Consider the following 23,939-nt stretch of genomic DNA (forward strand, 5'->3'; position numbering starts at 1 on the left):
CGCATGCCTCTATAAAGGTTGTGGTTTGTTTATTAATTATTATTATTTATTATTATTATTATTATTTTTCTGTTTAACTTTAGAACCAATCTTCTGAAGTATTGTCTATGCTCCATCTTCATCTGACAGGCGCGCGCCATCCGTAACCCAACACCGCCCTCTGCTGGTCACCACTACACTCCCGCCACCTTCATAGAGATATTTTAGAAGACGAAATATACAGTTTTAGGAACACTAATACGAGCGCTTTTGGTACTTTACGAGTCTATACCTCGAATTTAAAAGTTTTTGATAATAATTTTTAATGGCTATTTGCATAAGCGTTCCTAGGCCCTATTTAAGAAGGCTTCAGCCTCCATTTTCTATCCCTGCCCTTCTAAAAAATCAACACAAAGCTGTCTGACACGGATGCATCTCACATCCAAACGCACAAAATAAAATACAAACTTAAAAGACGACATAAGCACCTACTGAAAAACTATTGTAAAGTATTTTTGATTAAAATGCTCAACCTCTTGCAAGGAAAGAAATATTCCTCTGAACCACATTATTGAATGCTCAAAAAGGGCTAAGGCTAAAATCCCAGAACTACCCCTGAACTTGCCTTTTTAATATAGATGACAGTAGAAAGCAGACAGGACCGTGAATATTTATCTTATTTGTAAATACAGTACCAGTGAAAATTTTGGAAACATCTACTCATTCCCACATGACTTTTCCCCCACAGTTTAGAATAAATGGCAAAACGATGAAATAACACAAATGCAATGGGAACGATGCAGTAAAAAAATTATTTATTTTAGATTCTACACTGCAACAACACTGTCTGTTCCAAGTCATCCATATTAAAGTCTTTACATTCAACATTTTTTAACATCACAAGCAAAAATATTAACATTTGAACATCTGAATCAAATTCAGTCAAGTGTGTCTAATCTTCCGACTGGTAGTCTGCCAAATAAAAAACCCACATTAACCTAAAAAACTTGTGCAGACATTGATCTAAACTACAAAACCACAGCCCATTCACGCCAAGCCTCTTCTGAGATTTGTGTCTGTATTCAATCTAACATCCCGTCACCAAAGTTCCTGACCTTCACCAGGCCAGAGCTGTGTCAAAAAACCTGAAAGTACATCCAACATTTGAGCCAAATATCCATCCCTCACCTGTCCTCTAATAGCACAGCCAAACTAGAATTATCCTGTTCCTCTACATCAAAACCTCCTGTGTAACGTTTCCAAAACCCTCAGAAACGAAAAAAACCCTGAGCTCATTGATTCAGCATAGTGTTGATTCAGTGCTAAAGAGCTCAACATTTCTGAGCAGCATGAAACAGTGTACAAACACATAAAACTCCAGGCATACTTCAGTGCTAATCTAACCCTTGTGTCAGACATATCGTGAACTTACTCTGGAAGACCTGGTAGCATTTATGCGCCTTGCTGTAGAGATGGCGCGGTGGCACTGGGCCATGATGGGCTCCTAGCGAGCCTCCTCGCGGACGCTTGCACCACTGGTTTGGTGGGTTCCTGAGGCTTGCTTGGCGAGGGACTCCTGGAGTTCCTCCATGTTGGACGCCCATCATGACGAAAATAGCCAAAACCGAAACAACCAGCGTCATGGGCGCCATGGTGGACACTTTCTGAATTTATTATTTATATTATCTTCTATGATTCTCACAAAATCATCTATTTCAACGCACCAACTTTCGTTCATCAGACGATCTTCTGGGATCCAAGAATTATCCATAAAAATCCATAACTCCAGTTACACTTATTAGTGAGATTTAGTTTTTAATCTCAAACTTCCCCCCAAAAAACAACCAAAACCTCCTCATTCCCCATCAAGGACGCTTTAATTCATGATAGAACTTTTTTAATGAGCCAGGAGCAAACAGAGACAATATGGTCAGTGAGAACCACTCCCCTTTTTTGGATTTCAATATCTTACACATAATAACCTTTATCCTGTTCGCTCTGTTTGACATTCAAAGCAAGTTTTGGTGGATGTTCTCTCTTTTCTTGTGATGTCTCTATGTGGGTAAGAGAAAGAGGGGTCCCTTTCGGACTCCATGCTGGGGCGTCTCTTTCAACGTGGACGGACCCCCCTCATCCACCCTGGGCTGTATCGGTATGGGGGCGAGGGTTTGACACAAGCAGCGAGCGAGAGAGAAACACATACCCTTTCCCCCTGACTAAGACTATTTTACGCCTCCTTTTCAAGCAGCATCACCTAACAAAACAGCACAGGCTAAAACAAAAACATTCTCCAAGAACAATACTCCCCATAGAGAGAAGAAAAGCTCGCTTTCAAACATGAAAGAGAAAAATGTCACATTTTTATCTCGACGTGGGGGCAGTGCATCTTGGGACTTCATTCAGGAAAGCATGGGCGAGATTTGAGCGGTGTTTTGCAGATTTGTTCGTTTACAATGCAGCTTAATGTTAAATGAGATTTATTTAGATGAACAATAATAGAGTAAGCGGTATATTTTTAACCAATAACCATGTGGAAATTTGTAAATTAACTAATTTATTTAATTTAGATCAATGCAGGTGTGTTTATGTGGTGAGAGGAAGGCCCTATAAATACTGTAGACTGTCGACCAGAAGCGCTGCCAGTTTACACATCCATTCATATTATCCTCGACCACTCTTGCCAAAAACTTTCAGATGTTGTCCTTGAGAGTACAATCGTGTTTTTTTACCAACAAAGTTAGAGACTTAAAAATTCAATACACTATGCTGATGCTTCTCTTTCACACCAGGTGCTGGAAATAGATAAGATGCTCAAAAGGACAGAACTGAGTTTCTTTTATAATGACGTGATTATCTATACTTAAAAGATTTCATATTCAAAACCATTGTGAGATGACTGTGGTTGACATCTTTAGAGGAAATGTTTGCTAATCCAATTGTAAAGCTCTGACAGTCAGACCTCAGTTTAGTCATTCTGATTTAGGGTAGGTTTACATGACAGCGATGAACTAAAAACTGAAACGTTTTTACTTTCCGTTTTTCACGTACCGACGACAATGTTGTCAAAACGATGGAACTGCACACGGAACTGCGACAACGGCTATAAACGCTGTAATCTGCCGCCAGGCCAGTAGATGGCGATGTCACTTTGTAAAGAAACACTACGCTACAATAGTAGACAAAACACAAAATTCGTGCTTTTTTTTAGTTTACACAAAGATGAAAATGTTATCGTTTAGAAACCCATTTTCAAAAGTTTGCATTTTCAGGCACCCAAAACACCATTGTCGTGTAAAGGACCAAAAAGTTTTTCGTTTTTAGTTTAAAGAGTAAACGGCCCCTTATTCCAAGACAAGGAAAATTCGTCAATATATATACTAATATACATTTATATAAGTGCTGTCAAATTGATTAATCGTGATTAATTCCATCTAACATAAGTTTATTAGTGTGTATGTATATATGCATACATAATACAAATAAATAAAGTAAACAATAGGAAAAAAAAATTAATTATTTCCATGTTTTTTTTGCCACAATATTACGTTTTATTATGTACGGAAAGCACATACTCTCTTTTCTCCCGCTCTCTCTCCAACTCAAACGCACACACATAAAGTATGGACACTCGCACTGAAACGTGTTGTCAGCACTGCTCTGACGATTTTATCAGACAAATAGTTCAGAAACTTAAAAGCTTCATGATATTTCTCACTAGCGAGGTAATGCCGCTGTTCTTGAAGCAAACAAACTTACAGATTCGCTATTAGAAACGCAGCTGCTGAACACTATTGATAGACGCACAGACGGGTAATTTATACATGCTTGATCTCTCTCTTTCTCTCTCTGTCCCTCTAATAACTGCATTAATAACTGCCATAGTCTGCTATCAATGGCTCAAGTCTCCATTACTAGCTCTAAAATTACGTTTTGGAATTAACAACGAATGAGATGCATAAGAAATTAGTCCTACACACAAGAGCATTTTAAAGACAAAAACCTGACAAATGTCTTGGAATACATCATCTGAACAATGGTTTGATGTGTGCTAACCGTATTACAAGCAGAATAATTGACTCCGGGCCGTAGTGTTGGGCCGATAGACGATGCCATCGTCCATGGCGATGGCTGACAGACATCACGATGTTGAGCCGCGATAAGTATTTTATTTATTTATGCATTTATAAAATAAAATAAAAAAGGACAAAGAAAAAAGATCATCTCAGAGATCATCAAAAAAAAAAAAAAGTAGCCAGGAAGATACAAATCATCTGCAGTGTCACTTTGTTAACCCAGCTATGATGAAAGATAGCTAATCATTTCTGGATTGAAGTACAGGAATGCAGATCACACAGCTTCCTGTCTTTAACAATGCATACGGAACTCCATACAGGCACTGACAAATCTGTTCGGATCTCAGATGAGGAGCGAATCCTGTGAGGAACGAGTTGCTGAGCCTCTGACCTTAGACCTCTGACACGAGGCCACGCCGGCTGGGAAACACTTTGGTGCACTAAGTGCTACCCCTGTCATTCCCAGAGATTCTTCCAAGCAGAAAACTTTAGTGACTTGTCAGCCTTACTAAGAAACAACCAAGCTAGGTTCGAGAGATTTCTCAGGACATCTTCAGCACAAGTGTTGTCACTGGGAAAGAATGTCTAGCGGAGGGCCATCTGGGCTGCAACCGGGATACGGTTCAACCACAGATTCACATTAACAACATCAACACAAAACATGCTTTTAATCAATGCTGAGAGATTTTAAAGGATGAAAAAAGGAAACCCGTGGAAATGTGAGGCACAACAGAGCTGCACAATTCTCAGACAAACAATATAAATGTAAAAATACATCCGACAGGAAAGCGCACAGAAAATGGAAGTCTAGAATTGCATGAAAACGGCATAAAGAGGACATTCTCTTCATTCATTGCAAACCTTGTGTTGTGCTTTCAGAACTAGGGGTAGATGGGCTGGGGGCTGGGGGGGTTGCGAGCTGAACAAATCTGTTTCTGTTTTGCCATTCAGAGAGGCCCTCCATGCAGAACCCTGCCACGACTGACATTACAAAAAAAAAAGACAGACGGCGAAATGAGGGAAGTGCAAAAGAACGTGAGAGCTTTGCATTACACCGCAATTGGAAGACACAAAAGCTTGGCTAACGGGTAAACAGGCTGTTGCGTTTCCGCTCGCCTGCGTGGGATGAATCCCCTTTAGCACCCAGTATCTGTTCAGGAGACAGAGGCTAGCATCTCATTGGGCCGAGGTCGATTTATTTATTATTTAGTGGTGAAGATCGCAAATAAAAGTGTGCATAAAAAACAGATTTTTTTTACTAATACACTGGTATTTGTGTTTCACCAGTGTATTAGTAAAACAACCAGATTAAACTGGACATGTGGATCCACACGCTGACATTGAGCCTCCCTTTCCGATATCTAATTTGCACAATGCCATGCATGAGTGCACCAGGAGTAACAGGCCGACAGGATCCAGATATATTAACAAAGAAACAATGGTCTTTTGGATAACTATGGGACTTTTCAGCTTGTCCCAATCTCTAACTAGCCTCATCAGAAAGAAGCACGTCCCTCTTCTCTCCGTGTATCCTTTATGCAGACTGGCAAGAACAAGACGCATTGTGTTTTCATGCTTAATTGGCTTAATTGGTTTACTGGTTGGAGAGGCTTAAATGAAAGGAGAAGCTGTCTAAAAGAAACTGAGCCAAGTAGAGCCTTTGTCTTTGGCTTTCATGTGCCCTCCCCACCTTCACAACAGGGGATTCGACCAATCGGTGCCTCGCAAGCTGTTGGACAAGACCCTCACCAGCAGTCCTGCTGAATTATTAACACAGCCCCACAGAGCAGAGCGAGAACAAACCTGAGGAAGTTCATACTACACTGCAGCAAGGACAACTGGCTATTCCTCAATCAGAGCTTATGTATCCTGAGTAATGATTAGAAGATGACTGTGTGGAAAGAACAAGTGGCACTTTTGCTGATTGTTCCCACATTACCCTTGACACAAACACTGTCTTACAGCACCACCGAAGTGGAATTAACTGCCAAAATCCAGGACAAAAGGGAGAATGTTATTGCATATAAGAGGTGTGCATCTAAAGTTTGGTTGGCACTTGCTAAAAGTTGTGACGCACGACAGTTGCCTACATTTGTTTTCCGGCTTGCAAAAAACCCAAGAAACCAAGATGCTGCATTTAATTCAGCACCAGAAAATTGATTCTCAAATGGAGTCTAAAATATTCATTCTAACAGAGTGAAGCTAGTAGAAACAAATAGATTGAAAACCCTGCACTTCGTTTTGATTTGATTGATTTAGGAATGCACATGGTGCTCCTTTCTGATTTAGAGAGAAATAGACATATTCTTGAGCATTTACTTTCCAAATCGCACTGATGTACAAAAACATCTGCGCCTGCATGTGTAATTTCATATAGATCTCTCAGGTGGATTTATTTGCACCACAAATGGGAGCATTTACAATATGTTTGACACTGTCTAACACCTGGAACTCACATGTGAGACGGATCTCTGCAGTAATGGCCAAAAAAAAGGTTACTTTTCACCTCATTCTCCTTCCCACACACTCCAATGTTCAACCCCCCAAACGTCTTACGTTCCATCTCTCACGTCCTCTGGTTTTAAAAACTTGTCCTTCCGACAGAAACACCGCAAGGGTTCTTTCTGTCTTCCTGCTGCTGTCAGCTGCCAAAACACGCAGGTTGCAGCGATGAGCACTATAAATATGATGTACTGCTTATGCAGTGCCACTGACCTCACAACACGCGCCAAAGGAGTGAGGGGGAGCAGGTGCCATGCAGATTTATGACACTCAGCGAGAACTTTCACCCTCCGCATACTCTCATGCCCCAGCGAGCAGAGAGTCCGGCCCGTGATGGCTGAACACACTCACTCCTCCGTGACAAAACAGCATGTGGGAGAAATACAGCGTGAATGTAAAAATGTGCAATTGTTTGGATGCACTTTCATAACTTTGCCTGTGGCAACTGGCACTGCTGAAATTTCTCCAGCCACCCCCTTGTTTGGAAAGTTTTGGAGAGTTTTAAAGTGCTGTTGTTGATTCATATTCAAATAAATTGGAGGTTGTCACTTCTGTGGAAATTGCATTTTAAATATAGCATCCCTACTTGTCCAGTCAGATGCGAATCAGAATTTGCCTAAGTTACATTTCAGCATTTCTGAATATGCTGGTTTGGAACCAACACACGTTTTTTTTTAAATCTGCCAATCAGGTAGAAACTCATTTGACAGTCATGAGGGGACCATATGGACCTCCAGACTCAACACAAAAAAGGGGGGTGATGAACTTTCTTTTTCATCCTGTCTTTTCCCTTCAGGAAAGTGCAGGCCACTTATGACTAAAGCTTAAAAACGACTTTGGAATTTTGAAGGCTATTTAATTTTGTGTACCAAATGGCGCTTAGCTGGCACTTGGCAACAACAAAACCAGTTTGTATTCCTTCACCCATACTAATCTCAGCGGCAATAATAAACAAATTTAAATTCTTTATCCTGTTCCAAACAGACGTGTTGCAGAATAATGAGAACCTCGGCACCACCAGCTTCTTATCTCCAACTAGTCCTCTCCTTTCATTCTCCACAGCACTCCAGTCACTCTTGACAGAATTAGCCTGGTTCAGCATTGAGAGTTTTGCCTGATGGCCCTATTTCCTAGGACGGAGGGCGAGTTAAGCTCCGGGATTTGTGATGAAAAGAGATTGGATGGGGTAAAACGAATATAAGAAGTGCCCACATCCTCTCGCTCTTGTGGAGAAACCCCTCTGGTTGACTGCGGTGGAGTAATTACATCTCAAGTGGGATCGGACCTAAAGGAAGGACCTGCATTTACCATGTGTTCCACCCTGGGGAGAAGCAAGCGCTTTGTGGGGAATATGCTTTGTGGATAAGCTCCATTGTAAGAGTGCTTGTGTTCCACGAGGGGTGGAAAATTTTAACCCGGAACGTGTGGGAGATTTGCATTCACACAACCCTGAGGCAGAAACCACGGCCACTAATAATACGGGGCATTAGGAAGGCAGTCATACTAATGATTGTGAGGTCAGGTCTTTAGGCCTCAGCCGGACCCTGTAATGAGGATCCACTGGAGACGGGACTAATAGAATATTTAGTCTTTGGTCTCGTTTACACCTGGTATTAAGATGCGATTTGGTCGATCTGATCTCAAGTAGACGAGGGAGATATTCCCATTTACACCTGGTGTTTTAGTCTCTTTTGTCCACTTTCGACCACTTCTGTCCTGATTTCTATGGGCAGGTAAATCTATAGGCTTTTTCAGATATTTCAAACTAATGGATGAAACAAGCTCAGAAGTGGTTGAAAGTGGACAAGCTCAAAACAATATAGACACCATTTACACCTGTATTTAGTGTCGTCCACCAAAGCGCATCTTAATACAAAGAGTAAACAGGGCCAAAGACTGTCACACCCAGACAACCAGGTGCATATGGAACCTCTAGACATCAAGTTTTACGTAGCATGTTGGTCCCTAACAGAATACGCAGTGTTGTTGCAACAAGATGCATGAAGACTATGCATCACAAACGGATGAAACACTTAATCATACCACTTAATACATAGCTATTCATTCTATTTCAAATATGCAATCTACGATAAGGGCAAGAAGTACAGAACACTTTCATGGCATACATTTAAAATGCCACAGATTTCTGGACAAACATTTGCTGTGTTGACCTTCAATTTTCCTACTTCCCTGCAATCTCTCTTCAAAAGACTTGAAATAAATAACCTGTCAGTGCTTACACAAGAGATCTGTTTGCCTTCAATTTGTATAAGGAAACAGTTCTAAAAAATAAAGACAATGTAATGCATCTTTGAAGGGCTTTTGAGATAAAAATTCACCACCATTCTTTGCACAATAACAGTCTACAAAGATTACAGGCCTGTTCCAAATCCTATCGAGCTGCTTTGTTGAATAATTCTTACATAGACAGCTGCCTTCTATGGCAGCATACTAACTGAAATGGAACATCATAAGTGACTGATCTAGAAAAGTCTATAGAAACTATTTTGGGTAAAACTTTTAAACTATTACTGCTACAATCCAGTGTTGAAAGAATTACATTAATAATGTAAAGTTTTACATCTAGTTTTTTGTTGTTATTAAGGGATTGCATTTACCAGTACAGACATATTTGAAGCTGCCTTAAAAAATTGGACCAAAGAAGGTATCTTAAGAGGTAGAACGATTAAGTTCACTATCTTTATCACTGCCTTTTGAAATGCTTTAAAAGGAACACGCCTTGTGACAAAATAACGCCAACATTTTCCTATTTACATGTTGTGATTTGTATAGTCACAGCGTGTACAAATAACAAGGTCACATGAAAGACAGCCATCTTCTAACTGTATACATACTGGGAACTATATTCTCAGAAGGCGAAGCACTGCTACTTCTGCGGAGTGATTTACTCCAACTCACCACGGGGCTTCTCAGGTGCTGCGAGCAAATCACTCCGCCCAAGTAGCAGTGCTTCGCCTTCTGAGAATATAGTTCCCAATACAGTTAGAAGATGGCTGTCTTTCATGTGACCTTGTTATTTGTAGGCTACACGCTGTGACTATACACATCACAACATGTAAATAGGAAAATGTTGGCATTATTTTGTCACTTATTGGGAGCAGTATGCTAGCTGGATCCATTTACCTCCAGTCTTTGTGCTAAGCTAGGCTATCGGTGGGTGCGTCAGACAGAGTTACGGCACGCACGAAGATGAAAAGGGTATGTATGGACTTATCTAACTCTGGGGGATACGGTGAATAAGCTAAAGTCCCAAAAAGTTGGCGTATTCCTTTAAATGCATCATACACTACCATTCAAAAAATAAATAAAAAATGAATACTTTTATTCAGCAAGGACACATTAAATTGATCAAAAGTGCGGTTGTTTTGAACTTTCTACTCATAAAAAAAATTCAAAAAAGACAGTTTCCACAAAAATGATTTCTGAAGGTAAAGTAATGATGCTGAAAATTCAACTTTGTCATCACAGAAATAAGTCTTATAGAATATAGTAATATAGAAATAAGTAATATTGCAGAATATTAAAACAGCCTTGGTGAGCATAAAATACTTTTCAAAAACATCTTAAAAATCTTACTGACCTTAAACTTTTGAACAGTAGTGTATGGAGAAGGGTAGGTTCTGACACAGAGCTACAGTAATATCTACAAAGAGCTCTCAAAATGTTTGCTGAAAGTAGCAGAATAAACAAAAAGAGTGTTGACACTATGTAACATTATAAATGCTCTAACACTATAAAACTCTATCATGAGTTTAAAAGACCAAGCCAATGAAAGAACTAAAATATGTAAAAAAAATGTCTGCAACAATACTTAGTATCTTTTTTCTACCATAGTGAGGCAGGCATAACTATCATCTTAACTGTATCTCTGTCCTTGTGAGATTCTGAAAGCGAGTTCTCTCTTGAGGCTGTAGTGTCATTCTCTATGCTCTCTACCAGCTATTCTCATCTTCCACTGGATCACCCACGTAGTCAGAGCCGCCTTTTCAGTTATCGACTTGTTTCTCCAGTGAAGGTCAAAAATGTTAGCAAGCTTTCACCAAACATAACACCACACACATTGCAGGAGATTCTCCGCTCCAGCTCCCCGGGCCCCTAGAAGGTGAACTATATTTCCACTTAAGCAAAAAGGGTCAGGGATCTTCTCTCGCCGATTGACTCATCTCATCTGAGAGCATTTAATCTGGAAATTGAGGTTCTGGCTGCCTCCATTCCTTTAAGTCACAAGTGTCAGAACATTCATGGCTTATCTCCCGAAAGTAACATGGAAAGGGTGTCCAATCTCCCCAGCTTGACTTAAGTAACATTTGTAAAGAATATAAACTGTTTATAAATGGGAAAACCTCACTCAATACAGATGCACCGACAGACTTAAGGTGAAGGTTATGCAAAACCATCCATGGAAAACCAGGCGGAATACAAGACTCTACAGAAGGATCTGCAATGATTGGATCAGAAACAGGTCATATCTGCATAAAAACTTGTCATGTTATCACCTGGCAACCCCTGGTTTTTCATGCAAAAAAGTAGTAAAAACGTCAAAAGCTCAAGGAAGAGATGAAATGACACACAACAAAGCAAACATGTTATCTAAATAATAGATATGAGAGAAGTTCTTCTGTGGTAAATATAAAGCAGTATTTTTAGGATTGAAAATAAATAGCAGTACCTGTGTAGCCCAGAGAGTTGTCATCATCATGTTCTGCAGTGGGGGCTTCTGTGGCCCTATTGCTAGTCCCCTCCTGAGTCCCCGTGTCTGTTGGAAGCAACACAGACTCTGAGTCCTCGAGCAAAGAGTATTGGGCCAACGGCATCATGGTAGCGCCCCAGTATCCCTGATACCAACAGATAAGCAGTACTAGGCTCTGCAGACAGTGACTTTTAAAAAGTCTCTGTCTGCAATTGCAACCTCCAGACTGCATTATCATATCACAAAATCAATTCAAACTTCCCCAAACACCATATATAGAAGCTCCAAGGTGTTAATCAGTTGTTAGCCATTAATCCATTGGAGAATCCCAAGAGTGCAAGTCCTAAGTATGGTGTTTTCCTTCTCTTCACAGGCCTAAAGAGGTGCAGTTAGCCCTGAACGTCTATGTGTATGTCTGAGGAGTGACAATGTGTGCCCTCTTGCAGCAGACGGTCCTATAGAAGCTCATGGGCAGAACTAGGACGAACCAATTGCAAATACACACACAAAGTCACTGACACACACCCTATTTAGCTCGACATACAGTCATTGACTGAACTAATTCCCCAATCAGCGCATGTCGCTTTTCTGGAAGATGGACTGACAGCCCTCCTCTACGCCGGGTTTAGAAAGGGAGGACCGGGCAGGGGGTGTGGCAGATACCCCCCATCATGGCGAAGTGTGGGATAAATCAGACTGGGGCCATGCCCACTTCCATTGTTGGGCACTGACAGGGGGTTAATTTGGGATGAGGGGAGGTGAAGGGGCCTGTTTAATATAAAGGGGGTCAGAATGGGCCAGATGACTGGGAAGCATCCTGTCAGGACCGTCATGGACCGTGAATGAAGATTGGCATCATTTACGGAGATAAAAAAAGCAGACAGGCAAAACAAAAGGAAGTCATTGGAGAGCACTTAGGGCTCTGCGAAGTGTGACCACTGTCTGTCCTTTCGTTCACCCTGTCGCTAGAGCTCGTGCTACTGTTTCGACATTTTAAAGTCATAATTGAGTGCTTGAATGAATTTCAGGAGAGGTTAAATGTCTATTTTATGACTTGGTCCACACTAGCCAGCACTTGTGTTGATGCATTTAGTGAAATGACACTTTTAGCCTGCTATATGCTGAGTCGGCCGTTTCTCAACAAACACCTCACTGAGTACGTTCGCAAAATCTCAAGGTTGAGACCTTCAGGAGACGGTTGGCTATATCTGAGCTTGTGTTGGAATCATTCAAGCAGTCAAAATACAACATTTTTGCACTTTGCACAGATTCATAAGATCAAGTTCACCAACACTTAACATCAAGCATGCAAACACACATGAGTCTGTCTGTTTGTGTATAGACACCATATTGGCATTACCATAGTTTCACCATTGTAAAACCCCCATTGTCTTTTTCTGAAGCATATACAAGTATCTTTTCGAACATATGCACACAGTTTACAGTTTTAAACAACCAAATGTATAGTACATTTTTGAGAAACATATAACTAACCCTACACAGAATTAACGCAACCCACAGAATTCCGAAAAATTTAATCAAACGTCCTTCACAAAATTCTACATAACTACACACAAATTTCAATGCATTAAAATCAAGTTTACATCAACACATCAAATATTTTACATAATTTGCTAATACTTTCAGCTAACAATGTGCTCTCACTTGCATTTCACAGTTATTTACACAAATGTTGTTCTAAATGTCAACAATCTGAATATTTACAGCTAACTTTACCTCGAAAAAATATGCAATTTAATTATACAAACCTATGAAATTTTGTTAAATGTAAACAAATATATATAATCTTAATAATAGTCTCTAACTAGTCTCTATGTTTTCACCTATTCCACAAATGTCCTCCTACAACTGTTTAATAATATGAGAAAAAGCTTATGAGATTCTATGTGGGCCAGTATATAACTACCAAACAAATTCTCAGCTCAAATACGTTTCACAAAGATATTGACCAAAAACTGACATAGAAAGCTCAAACATATTTGTACAAAACACAGATATTGTATATCTCCAAGGAGAACCAATGCATGAATATTCTAGGTCCAAAACTGTACTGACAACTGAAAGTATAATAGGTTTTATTGTGGGCTTAGAGAGTGAATACTTCACGACTCATTAACAGGTGGTGTGCCCAGATGCCCTGGAAGACACACAAGCAAAAACCTGGTGCTCCCTCAAATTCAAATGGCCCTGATCCACACAATCCAATCCAAAATGCCCTGCCTCCCCTGATGACTAATTAAACAGAACCTTATGCGGCTAGCTGACATGTCTACATGGGCACATTATGAGGATGTTCCCCATGCACCCCATGCACCCTGGCTCTGCCCTCATTTTCAGAAACACAGCCTGCGTTCTCGAATTCTGGCTTTATTGATTTAAGGAGAAGGTGATGTACTAGCTCAATAACAGTGGACCCAGACAACCCACATAAACACAACCGCAACAATTGGATTTGTTCATCTTAATGGCTTTGAAAATCAAGGCCATTTGTTGGGTTAGCCATCAGTCGGTTAATTATTTTTGAAGGCAGGAGAGGGCAAATGAACTATAAAGAAAAATGAGTTACCATGTTAATCGGTACACTTTAACACCTCTATTTTGATAGCAATTTCTCATTTTTTGGTTCAGCCAAAAGGCCCTGACTTATGAAAGGGGTGTAATTAAGTCAAACGACCGAACTAGGCTGGACACAAATGAATATACGCAGGAAGAAAGAAATATGTGAATGGTGCACCCAGACTGCAAATTACCAAAGATTATGTTGAAAGATCGTGTGGAAGGACACAGCTGCTGGTCTACAGAAAAGAGGAAGAGAGCACACTTTCTCTTTGAAGCCACACACACACGGAGAACATGTGATTACAATATCCAGAATGTACCCACTCTTCTGAAAATAACATTAGATCAAGCTGAAAACTGCTTTAATGATCAGTTAAAACCTTAAATTAATAGCATTGCTTGATACCTGAAACAGTAATACTATCAACCAGCTTGTGCCAGCAACAATCCAACAGTGCTAAATCTAAAACCAGTTAAGATACAAAAATACAACAGTTTAACTGGTGCAAACTGCTCTAATCTGTTTTTTAGACTAAAAAAAAATAAATAAATAAATAAATAAATAAAAATAATAATAATAATAATAATAATAATAATAATAATAATAATAATAATAATAAATATATATATATATATATATATATATATATATATATATATATATATATATACATATACATATATATACATATATATATATATACATACATATATACATATACATACATATATATACATATATACATATATATATATATATATATATATATATATATATATATATATATATATATATATGGTGCCTCGTGTGCAGAATTTGGAGTTCTGAATGTCTTCTTGGTCAGAAAACTGTAATTTAATCATTTGTATATTTACAGCTAATCCATAAAATGTCTCAAATACAATTCAATTTTAATAAATTTTATGGGTATAAAAATTAAAATGTAAAATGATAGAATATGCCACAAAAAAAAAATTGTAAATGTCTCTTAGGGGCCTTTTACACTAGCCTGACTACGTCAGACTTCGTACTTCCGCTCAATTTCATTTCGCTTCTGTACTCAGTCTGAGACCGCGTCATAACTTTCCGTTTTCCTCTGGCCTGAAAACAGCCGGCCAATCAACGAACAGAGGGCGGGCTGAGAGCCGCTCGATGGTTTTGTTTTCGCATCATACATGTGTTTACAGTGGAAGTTAGATGCGGCTGAGCATGCGCATAACACACGCCATAGCCAAACGTTATGTGATTGGCTACGGGTAACCAATGATTTTAAGCTTCAGACTAGCGCCCCCAGGCGGTAAAGAAAACGTTTTTCTATTACGGAACTCCAGACTCTCTCTACGAAGCAAAGCGAAGTAGCAGAGGCCCTGTTTACACGAGAACGCTTGCGGGTGAAAACGTAAAAATATTTTATCAGATGTGCCTTTCGTTTAGACGGCGACGGCGTTTTTGGGGCTTAAAAACGCAAAAAAGTGAAACCACCCTCCAGAGTGGAAATCTTAAAAACGCTCCATCGTCGCGTTTCCGTCTAAACGGTAAAAAAGCAAAAGTCTGCTAGACAGTGAAGGCACCGATCAGTGCTTCACATTGCCACCTAGCCGCCTGGAGTGCATACTACATTGAATTTCATACACTTTTGCGTCACCATATGCACGCAGATTTCCCCCCCATAACGCTCGTCTAAACGCAGAATAAAAAGTGATCACTTTTGCGTTTTCTCTTCAGATCGTTTCCGTGTAAACGTAGCCAGAGTCTGGTATTACCAGGCTACGTTTACACAACACTCTTTTCAACTGAAAAAAGAAAACTTTTTGTGTATTTTGGCCGGCCATTTACACGACAGTGCCGTATTGGGGGCCTGAAAAGGAAACTTTTGAAAATGGGTTTCAAAGAGCAAGTTTTTGAAAAGGATACAGTTATCATCTCCGTGTAAACTGCAAAAACGAGAATCTTTTAAAACAGTGATGTCATGTGCGTGCGTGTTACGTGTTCAGTCTATAGACATGTAGTGTTTCTTTACAAAGTGACATCGCCATCTACACTCTAAAAAATGCAGGGTTGTTTTAACCCAAATTTGAGTCAAATATGGATGAACCTAACCGCTGGGTTAAAATTTTTAATTTAATTTAATTTCCAAATTTGGGTGGAAACAACCCAGCATTTTATAGTGTGTACTGGCATGGCAGCAGAATACAGCGGTTTTTTAGTTGTTTTCGCGGATCCGTGTAAACGGGGATCGTTTTGACAACGTTGTCGTCTGTACGGGAACATGCAAAGGAAAAACTTTTCCGTTTTAAGTACATTGTTGTCATGGAATGGTGTTGTCAAAAGTACCGACTTCGGTACCAAGTCGGTATTGAAATGTTTAAAATGTGACAATACCAGCATTTCCCTCTAGCACTTTGAGCGCTGTTGAACGGATTCTTAAACACCTCTGATTGGCCATTGCATTCACACGCTCAACATATATTTCTGTGATTGGCTACAATGATCAACGCATCAAAAACATGTTGTAAATAGTCATCGTTGACGTTGAGTGCTTACACAGATACACACAGAGTTGTTTAAGAATCCATACAACAGGGCACAAAATGCTAGAGGGAAATACTGGTATTGTCACATTTTTTCAATTTTAGTACCGTCTTGGTACTGAACACTATCATGGAATGAAACACAAGTTGTTTGTAGTGAATTTTCATTTTAGAGAGCAAATGCCACTTTACAATCTAGGCTGACATAACACTTCTTCTGGCAGCAATGTTTGTGCAAAGGATCTGAGCTTGATGGTGGATGGAGACGGTGATCTTTGGCCCTGTTCCTCACACAAATCAATTGTTTGGCCTCTGGAAATTTGGAATATTTGTACTTTTGGATAAATTGTGCCTCTAGTAATATATCTGCCTGTTATATCCTGTTTTATATTATATAATACACAAACAGGTAGGTCTAGGGGTGGGGTTGGGTTGGGTTACATGCTCAAACATGTCTCAGTAGTACAAATAAAAAAGTGAAATAAATGTAAATAAAACCATGCTGGCTGATTAAATTGAAAATCACACCCCAACATATCTGTCAAGATGGCAAATTTATACCCCAATGTATAATTTCATCATGATGATGAACTTCCAATGCCCATCGTGTCTGTGTATGATGCCAAAGGTTTCTCATTGAAAGCAATGGAGTACCCTGCACATTGAAAAATGACGCTAAAGAGGTACCCTGTGCGTTTAAATGGGACGCCGATGGGTCCTGACCAAGCGTCAATATGTGACTAGTTGGGATTGAGAATGTGTTGCAAACTCATAAATTGGGTAAGAATTATCAACAAATATCATGGTATTTGTTCAAATACTCAAATTACACATTAGGGTTCATTTATAGAGTTAGGAGTTTGTTCAAATCCTTAACTCTATGTACAAGCAACTATAATAGTGATATGATAGTGAGAGCCTTAGCAAAGCACTGGTCAAGATCAAGATTTGAGAGAGCAGCCCATCAGTGGATATCATCAAGGCTCCAGCCGGACCACACCAGGGGCCGTGGTTCTCTGTGGGTCTGATTAACTCCCATATTATTGAAAATTACCAAGGGAGGGATTATGCAGATGAGGGTATTGAGGTCCACACAGTGGGCACTGGGCAGGAAAGCAAGCATCATAATGAGAGACCAGAGGAGGTTTTCCTTCTGTAAGGGACGTATACAGACAGGGAATGGGGGAGAGGTGGTTAGGGGAAATTAAAGGGTGGTTTCAGAGAGCTTAGGAGAACCAGACCGTCTGGCATCTAGATATTAAATAAAGTTGTGGCCATAGACATATCTATAGTGCTCCTGAGGTTGTTAGTATTGGCCCGCATTTTATTGCTTTTAGCTTATGAATTTTTTATGTAATTCTTAGTTACGTTTCAGTTAAAGTTTCAACCATGAAAGTCTCAAATATCTCCTAAAATGCCTTAAGAAATATAAATAGAAACAATTGACATAAATAACAGTAAGCTGAAAAGTACACAGTGTGCTGAAAATCAGAATACAAAAAATTTGAGTTAATTTTGAAATCAAACTTTGCTATAATGGCAAATCAATCACAGTTTGATATAACCAGATGAAAAGTGAAACTTTCTCTGAAGGTGGAAAAAACGAGAAGCAGGAACGTTAAGCAAGAAGTTTCCATTTGTTCTCTACTTAATCTCATTGGTGTAATGTAACTTAAATGCAATATCCACTTGAAGTCGTCTTGCGGTTGAGTATTGGAAATGCCAAGCATATTCAAATGCTCAATGATGTCAATAAGTCAATGACATTCACTCACCATTACGTTTGATAGAAAGCCAAAATTGTTTAACTGGTAACAAAACAATGAATAAAGTAAGACAGACTGGCTCCCAACCTCATTTGCTTTGAGTGATGTGGTTGGGTGTAGTGATTACACATCCACTTGTTCACATACTCAACTAAGAATGTGAACACCAGACAAATAAGTCCAATCATCTGCTGACAAGTTGACCTGAAACACATCCAAACAACCACTGTCCAAAAACAGTCAGGAATTCTACAAGGAGAACGAGTGATTAGCGCCGGTGCGAATGCTTGTGGCTCACAGAGTCACTGCGGTCATAGCGTGTTCAAGTGCCTTAGGAATAATCCCATCAATCGACGTCAAAATCACGGCAGGCCTGTGAAAGCCAGAACAGCTGGCGCAGTCTCACGCAGCTAAACAGAGCACATGATGGGCATCGCTCAGGCCACGGAGGTTAAAGCCTTCGGTACAATAAGCTTTTCTGTGGCGAGTAAATGAAAGCCACTTCAGGGCTTGAAGACCGTGGTGAAAGGGCACAGCTGTTGAATGCAGTGTCATAAAAAACAAGAGTTACAACCATGATTAATGATGAAGCTCTCTACAAGCCACCTTCAATCTGACAGACACACTTTGCAAGGTTTCACTCTGAGCTCTTCTTCAATGTTATGAGCACATTTTTGGACCTCTGAAGGCAATTGTGTACTTAGAAGCCATTTCGGTGTCGCTAAAAACAGTGCTCCAACACATTGAGCCTTGGTGCTCAAGTTGGCGGCTGAAGTTCAAATCACACTTTTGACACTAATCAATGCCATTCTTTCATTGTTCTTTGTACTATGAAAAAAGGGTGACAAAAGGGGAAAAAAGTAGAAGTTTAAAAGGTTTAAAAGCAATAGAAGTGTATTTTAAAATGTAAATATATTTTACAATATTGCTGTTTTTACTGTACAAAGCTTCTTTCAAAAACATTTTAAGAAACCTTACCAACCCCAAACTTTTGAACGGTAGTCTAAATAATTATCTCCACCAAATTATTTTCTTTTATTATTCTGCGCTATAAAGCCCTTGTACAGAGACATTCATTCTGAACACTCAGTCTGAGATCCACAGTACATTCCTTCAAGGTCATGGTTCTTCAAAAACAATGTTGTTAGAAAAGGCCTTTCAACAGTACGAGCTCTCCTCCGGCCTCACACCACTGCCGTCATTAGCAAAGTGCCAACATGACAATAGAAGGGGAATTCTTCTAGATTTATTACGAGTGTGACAGAACCTCGGCTAATTCAGCAGAGCTCCAGTCTTTGAAGCTGTGTTTCTCCACCCTGCGTTCATGTCTGAATCGCATAAATCTTCAACCACCGCCACACTTTGTTGTGGGCGAAAGAATCTCTGTTTGATGATGACACATTCTTTGACTTATTTGCATGTTTGAAAGAGAAAGAGGGAGAAAGTGAAAGATGTCTTTTACTGTAAGTATTCTATAAACTCACTCATCTGAAATTATTAATTTCATTATATAGGTATTCTTTAATTCAGGGGTGCAAAACTCATGCTGTGTCCCAATTCGCCAACTCGTACTACGCCCTAAACGTATGCACTGTTTTTGTGAAGAAAAATGACATGCTTTTGAGTGTGTAGCAGAATAGTAAGCAAGCTTCGATACTTCGTCACAATTGCATCTTTAATGGACAGCTCTGTCGCTCAGTAACATGTATCCTGTCACTGCCTAAACTGTTAATCATTTTGTCAGTTAAAATCCTCAACAAACAGTTTAATTTAATTTTCCACCATATCTGAGAGATATGTTTTAACACGTTGATCTGCCAGTCTAGTGTAGTCTTTCATGCAAAGACTCGCGTCCGCCACGTTTGTAGTTTTTTAACACATTTTATTTGTGTTTGTAGTTCTAATCAAATCCTTGTCCAATGTGCAATGGGTGGTGGGCAATATTAGCCATTAGAGCATGCATGGATCTGCACTTCAGATTCTAACCAGAATACTCGATATACAGCTGTTTATTATATATATACAAACTTTTATCGAATTTGATTTTCATCAAACCTTTTCCACAACCAATATCACACAGAAAGCGTTTCACAATTTGTTTCACACTAGCGCTGTTGTGGGAAATCCCAGGATACTAAGACAAAGATATTACTTTCCTCAGCGGACATTCAAAATTATTTTGAGATTATGAATATAAGATTGACCTAAAGAATATCAGCTAGATGCAGGTAATGCACTTGCTTAGTTGATCTCTCGCTCTCATTATACTCCATGTACTGTAATACAATTAGCTTCAATGGAGCAACTCAGCATTCCTTCATTGCTAGATCTAAAGTGACATTTTAGCATTAGTAACAGAGGCTTGGGCTCAACTGTCAAACTGTCAACTTGAGATTTGAATCCGCGGCGGAAGGAAGTAGTTCTGCACAAAAGAGGGTTTTTAAAGACACTCCGATGTTGTTTCTTATTTATTTACACACTTGTGCCGTATAAACGAAATATCACACTCGTAGCCGTGCGATATGGCCCTATATCAGCATGGCTGTCATTGTCTGTGGCCTCGTGCCTATGGCCTAATCACAGCCATGCTGATATAGGGCCATATCACACTCCTACTCATGTGATATTGCTCATATATATATATATTGTAAATGATGATAGAATTTCCATTTATGGGTTCAACTTTCCCTTTAACAGACAACTGGAATTGGAATCGGACATGGTCACGATCTACTACAGGATCATTATGATAAATATTGAAACTTGAAATTATTCAGATTATTCAAACAAAATAAGGAGATCAATCTTAGCAGGTAATTTACAATCTAAGAATAATTACATAATAAGTGTGATTTTTCAGTTGAGAGCTGCTGGTCACAGTTGACCAGCCTTTTTATCCAGAGTCAGGCAAGCTGAACAAACAGCAAGAGCCTATCTCTAAACACACACTTTTATACATGCACAAACATGTGCATCTGTACGCATGTCACTGAGACCACAATACGACAGTGCAATTTGCATCCCTTCAAGAGCAATTAAACATGAAAAGGACCCAAACCACCACCTGAAACGTTAATATGTTTTATTGAAATGCCAGGAAAGAGTCTCAAACCTCAAGCTCCTCGGTTTCAGATCTCGGATCTGAAGGAGAATGATGCTGTTAAATGGAATTGCCATCTTTAACCTGAGGGGAACTGTGGGATAGAGTGGGTGTAATTCCTACTGAAAGATTTACTCTGTAAGGAATTCACTGTATATCAACACTGAAAAAAAGGTTTATGCTCTCTGGCAGGAGATGATGGAAGGCGTTTGTGGGCGATCAGGAAAGCCCAGATAATGAATTATAAAACAAATTATATAAATTATATTAATTATGATTAATAAACATCAAAACCTAAATTTACAGCTTAAAGATTAATATTGCATATAACCTATAAAACCAGCCAAAATATTTAAGTCGCAGTGATGTGGATGTGTAGAACTTCTAAGCGGTTGAATTCCATGAGTTTTTGTGGGATTGCGGCCCACTCACGAGTCTTTAATATCTCATGATGACAGTATTTATTATTGGCCTTTATCAGTTTTTTATGGCTGATTCCAATTGCTGATTTATTTATTTTTTTACGAGCAAATGGAACGGTTCCGATACCGGCAATTTTTTGTTAATTACATTAACTAATTGTTAACTAATTTATTTGTTGTATATTTGCTATATTACAGGCCAAACTGGCCAAAAATATCTGTAGGCATTTGAATTGAAAGGCAACCAAAGCATTTTAATCATGATCCAAACAAAGATGCTACACACATAAAGCATGAACAGTTGTTTTTTATTTAAATTAGATTGTATAATTTTAAGATTTAAAGCAAAACAAAATATTGCTTGACTTTAGCTTTGTGAAATGATGCTACATAAAACATACCTGCACAAATCAAATACAGCAGATGGACTGAATGAAAATACAAATTCACTTTCTGTCAGTAGGTGGTGTTAAAAAATGCCATCAAAACCTTTCTGAAGACAGTCATTCATTTAAAACCTCACCCCGAATTCAATAATATTTAAATATTTCTACCAATATTTCGAGCACCATAAACAGTGAGCTTGCTGTGCCTGGTACAGTGTTATCTCTGCGTTTGTCTTTAGCGTGTCCCGTCTCTGGCCAGTCCTGTTTACAGACTTCATAATATTTCTACACAAAAAACAAATCTGGTAAAAAGATTGAAAATAAAATAAAACAAAATGAGTTATGAATGATCTGTAGTTCCTGGTTAAACCTTATTGCTTACTGAGGTTGTGACTTTAGTACATTACCGTTCATAATACAGCTTAATAATGAAATATTTAGTTTACACGTCAGGCTGGATTGAAGTTTTGTGCTTTGTGCTTTTCCACTCTTTAAACTATCTGTCAAAACTCGGTGAAAACTCAATTCAAATTCAAACTTATTGTCTAACAGGAAAACAAAAAAACTATGTAGCCTATTTTCAAAACCCTCTTTTGTCATCAGACTCTCTATAGGCCCATCACATAATCAAACCTGAACTTGTTTTTACTTGAGTCCTCGCTGAAGGGACTGTTGATTGGTGACAGCATAATTACAGGTCATAAAACAAATTGAAATATCTCATCAGAATGAGACGCATCTCATTAGAAAACACGCATTCCACACGGCTGTCAGTTTTTGGCTGACACGCAGGATGCAATACGATAATGTGATCCTTCAGGTTACGGAGACCTCTTTTAACCTGTGTACGATTACAAAACACACTTCTTCATATCCCTGGTTTAACGTCATCGCAAAACAGATGTTAACTTCAGCCCTACTGTAATTCAGCAGACACCCACCTCTCTAACTCTCTACACACAGTCCACATATTCACACAAAGCGCACACACAGATAAAATAAATAAAAACTGTGTGTGTGTGTGTGTGTGTGTGTGTGTGTGTGTGTGTGTGTGTGTGTGTGTGTGTGTGCGTGCGTTTGAGAGGAAGAGAGAGCGGTACATACACCCAACACATTTTATGGTGAAAAACATGGAAATAATTTGTTGTTTTTATCCTATTGTTTACTGTATATATTTGCCAGGTCAGTGTCATTGTGGGTTTTGGTTCTTTTGCTGTTGTCGGCTTTAAGGACCTTTGGAATAACTGAAATCATTTGGCGAAGTGATATGGAACTGTAATGGGGTCAAGACCTGCCTGGAACTACTTTAGCCGTGCTTTACCCTGAAAATAATTGCACACCTAAGAACATCCATCAACCAATCAGATTCAAGCATTCAACACCTCCGTAATATATTCCAGCTTTGAAAAGTTATTTTATAATAGTTTTATTTTAGAATTTTAGAATTATATATTTTTTAATAGTCTATTTTGGTAAATAACATGTTCCTTTTTATGAAAGACGTATATACATTCAATTCGAAGACTAAAATAAAATAAAATAAAGTAAAATAATAAAAAAAAAAATTAATAGATTATTTGCATTGCCATTTAAAGGGACAATGTGTAGGAATTTCTCCCATCTAGTGGTGAAATTGTATTTTGCATTCAAACGAATATTGCTCTCCAGCGCCTCGCTTTTTCAAAAGCGTGTTGCATCTACGGTAGCCGTTACGTACCATAAAGCTATGACAGGATGTCTTTTAATAGCACTTCATCGAGTTCTACTGTCTGTCTATATAATAAAGTACACAACCAAGCAATGAAAAAAAGCTTGTAATTAAGACCGTAACATTGACTTACCTGTCGAGAAGAAAGCAGGCAACTTCAGCGTCTCTTTTGAAAGCTTT

The 23,939-nt window shown here is 39.0% G+C and overlaps 1 protein-coding gene across 4 annotated transcripts in view; it reads right to left on the reverse strand.

Annotated features, from left to right (window-relative positions):
• Positions 1-23,939, reverse strand: part of robo1 (roundabout, axon guidance receptor, homolog 1) — a 285,568-nt gene that overhangs the window by 165,714 nt on the left and 95,915 nt on the right. For all 4 annotated transcript variants that reach the window (XM_084127208.1, XM_084127206.1, XM_084127207.1 and 1 more), the window contains exon 3: positions 11,245-11,331. In XM_084127208.1, coding sequence (XP_083983334.1) covers positions 11,245-11,331 — 87 coding nt within the window. The remainder of the gene's footprint in view (positions 1-11,244; positions 11,332-23,939) is intronic.

Source organism: Abramis brama (genome assembly GCF_963993115.1).
Source record: "Abramis brama genome assembly, chromosome: 10".
In the NCBI taxonomy this organism is placed as follows: domain Eukaryota; kingdom Metazoa; phylum Chordata; class Actinopteri; order Cypriniformes; family Leuciscidae; genus Abramis; species Abramis brama.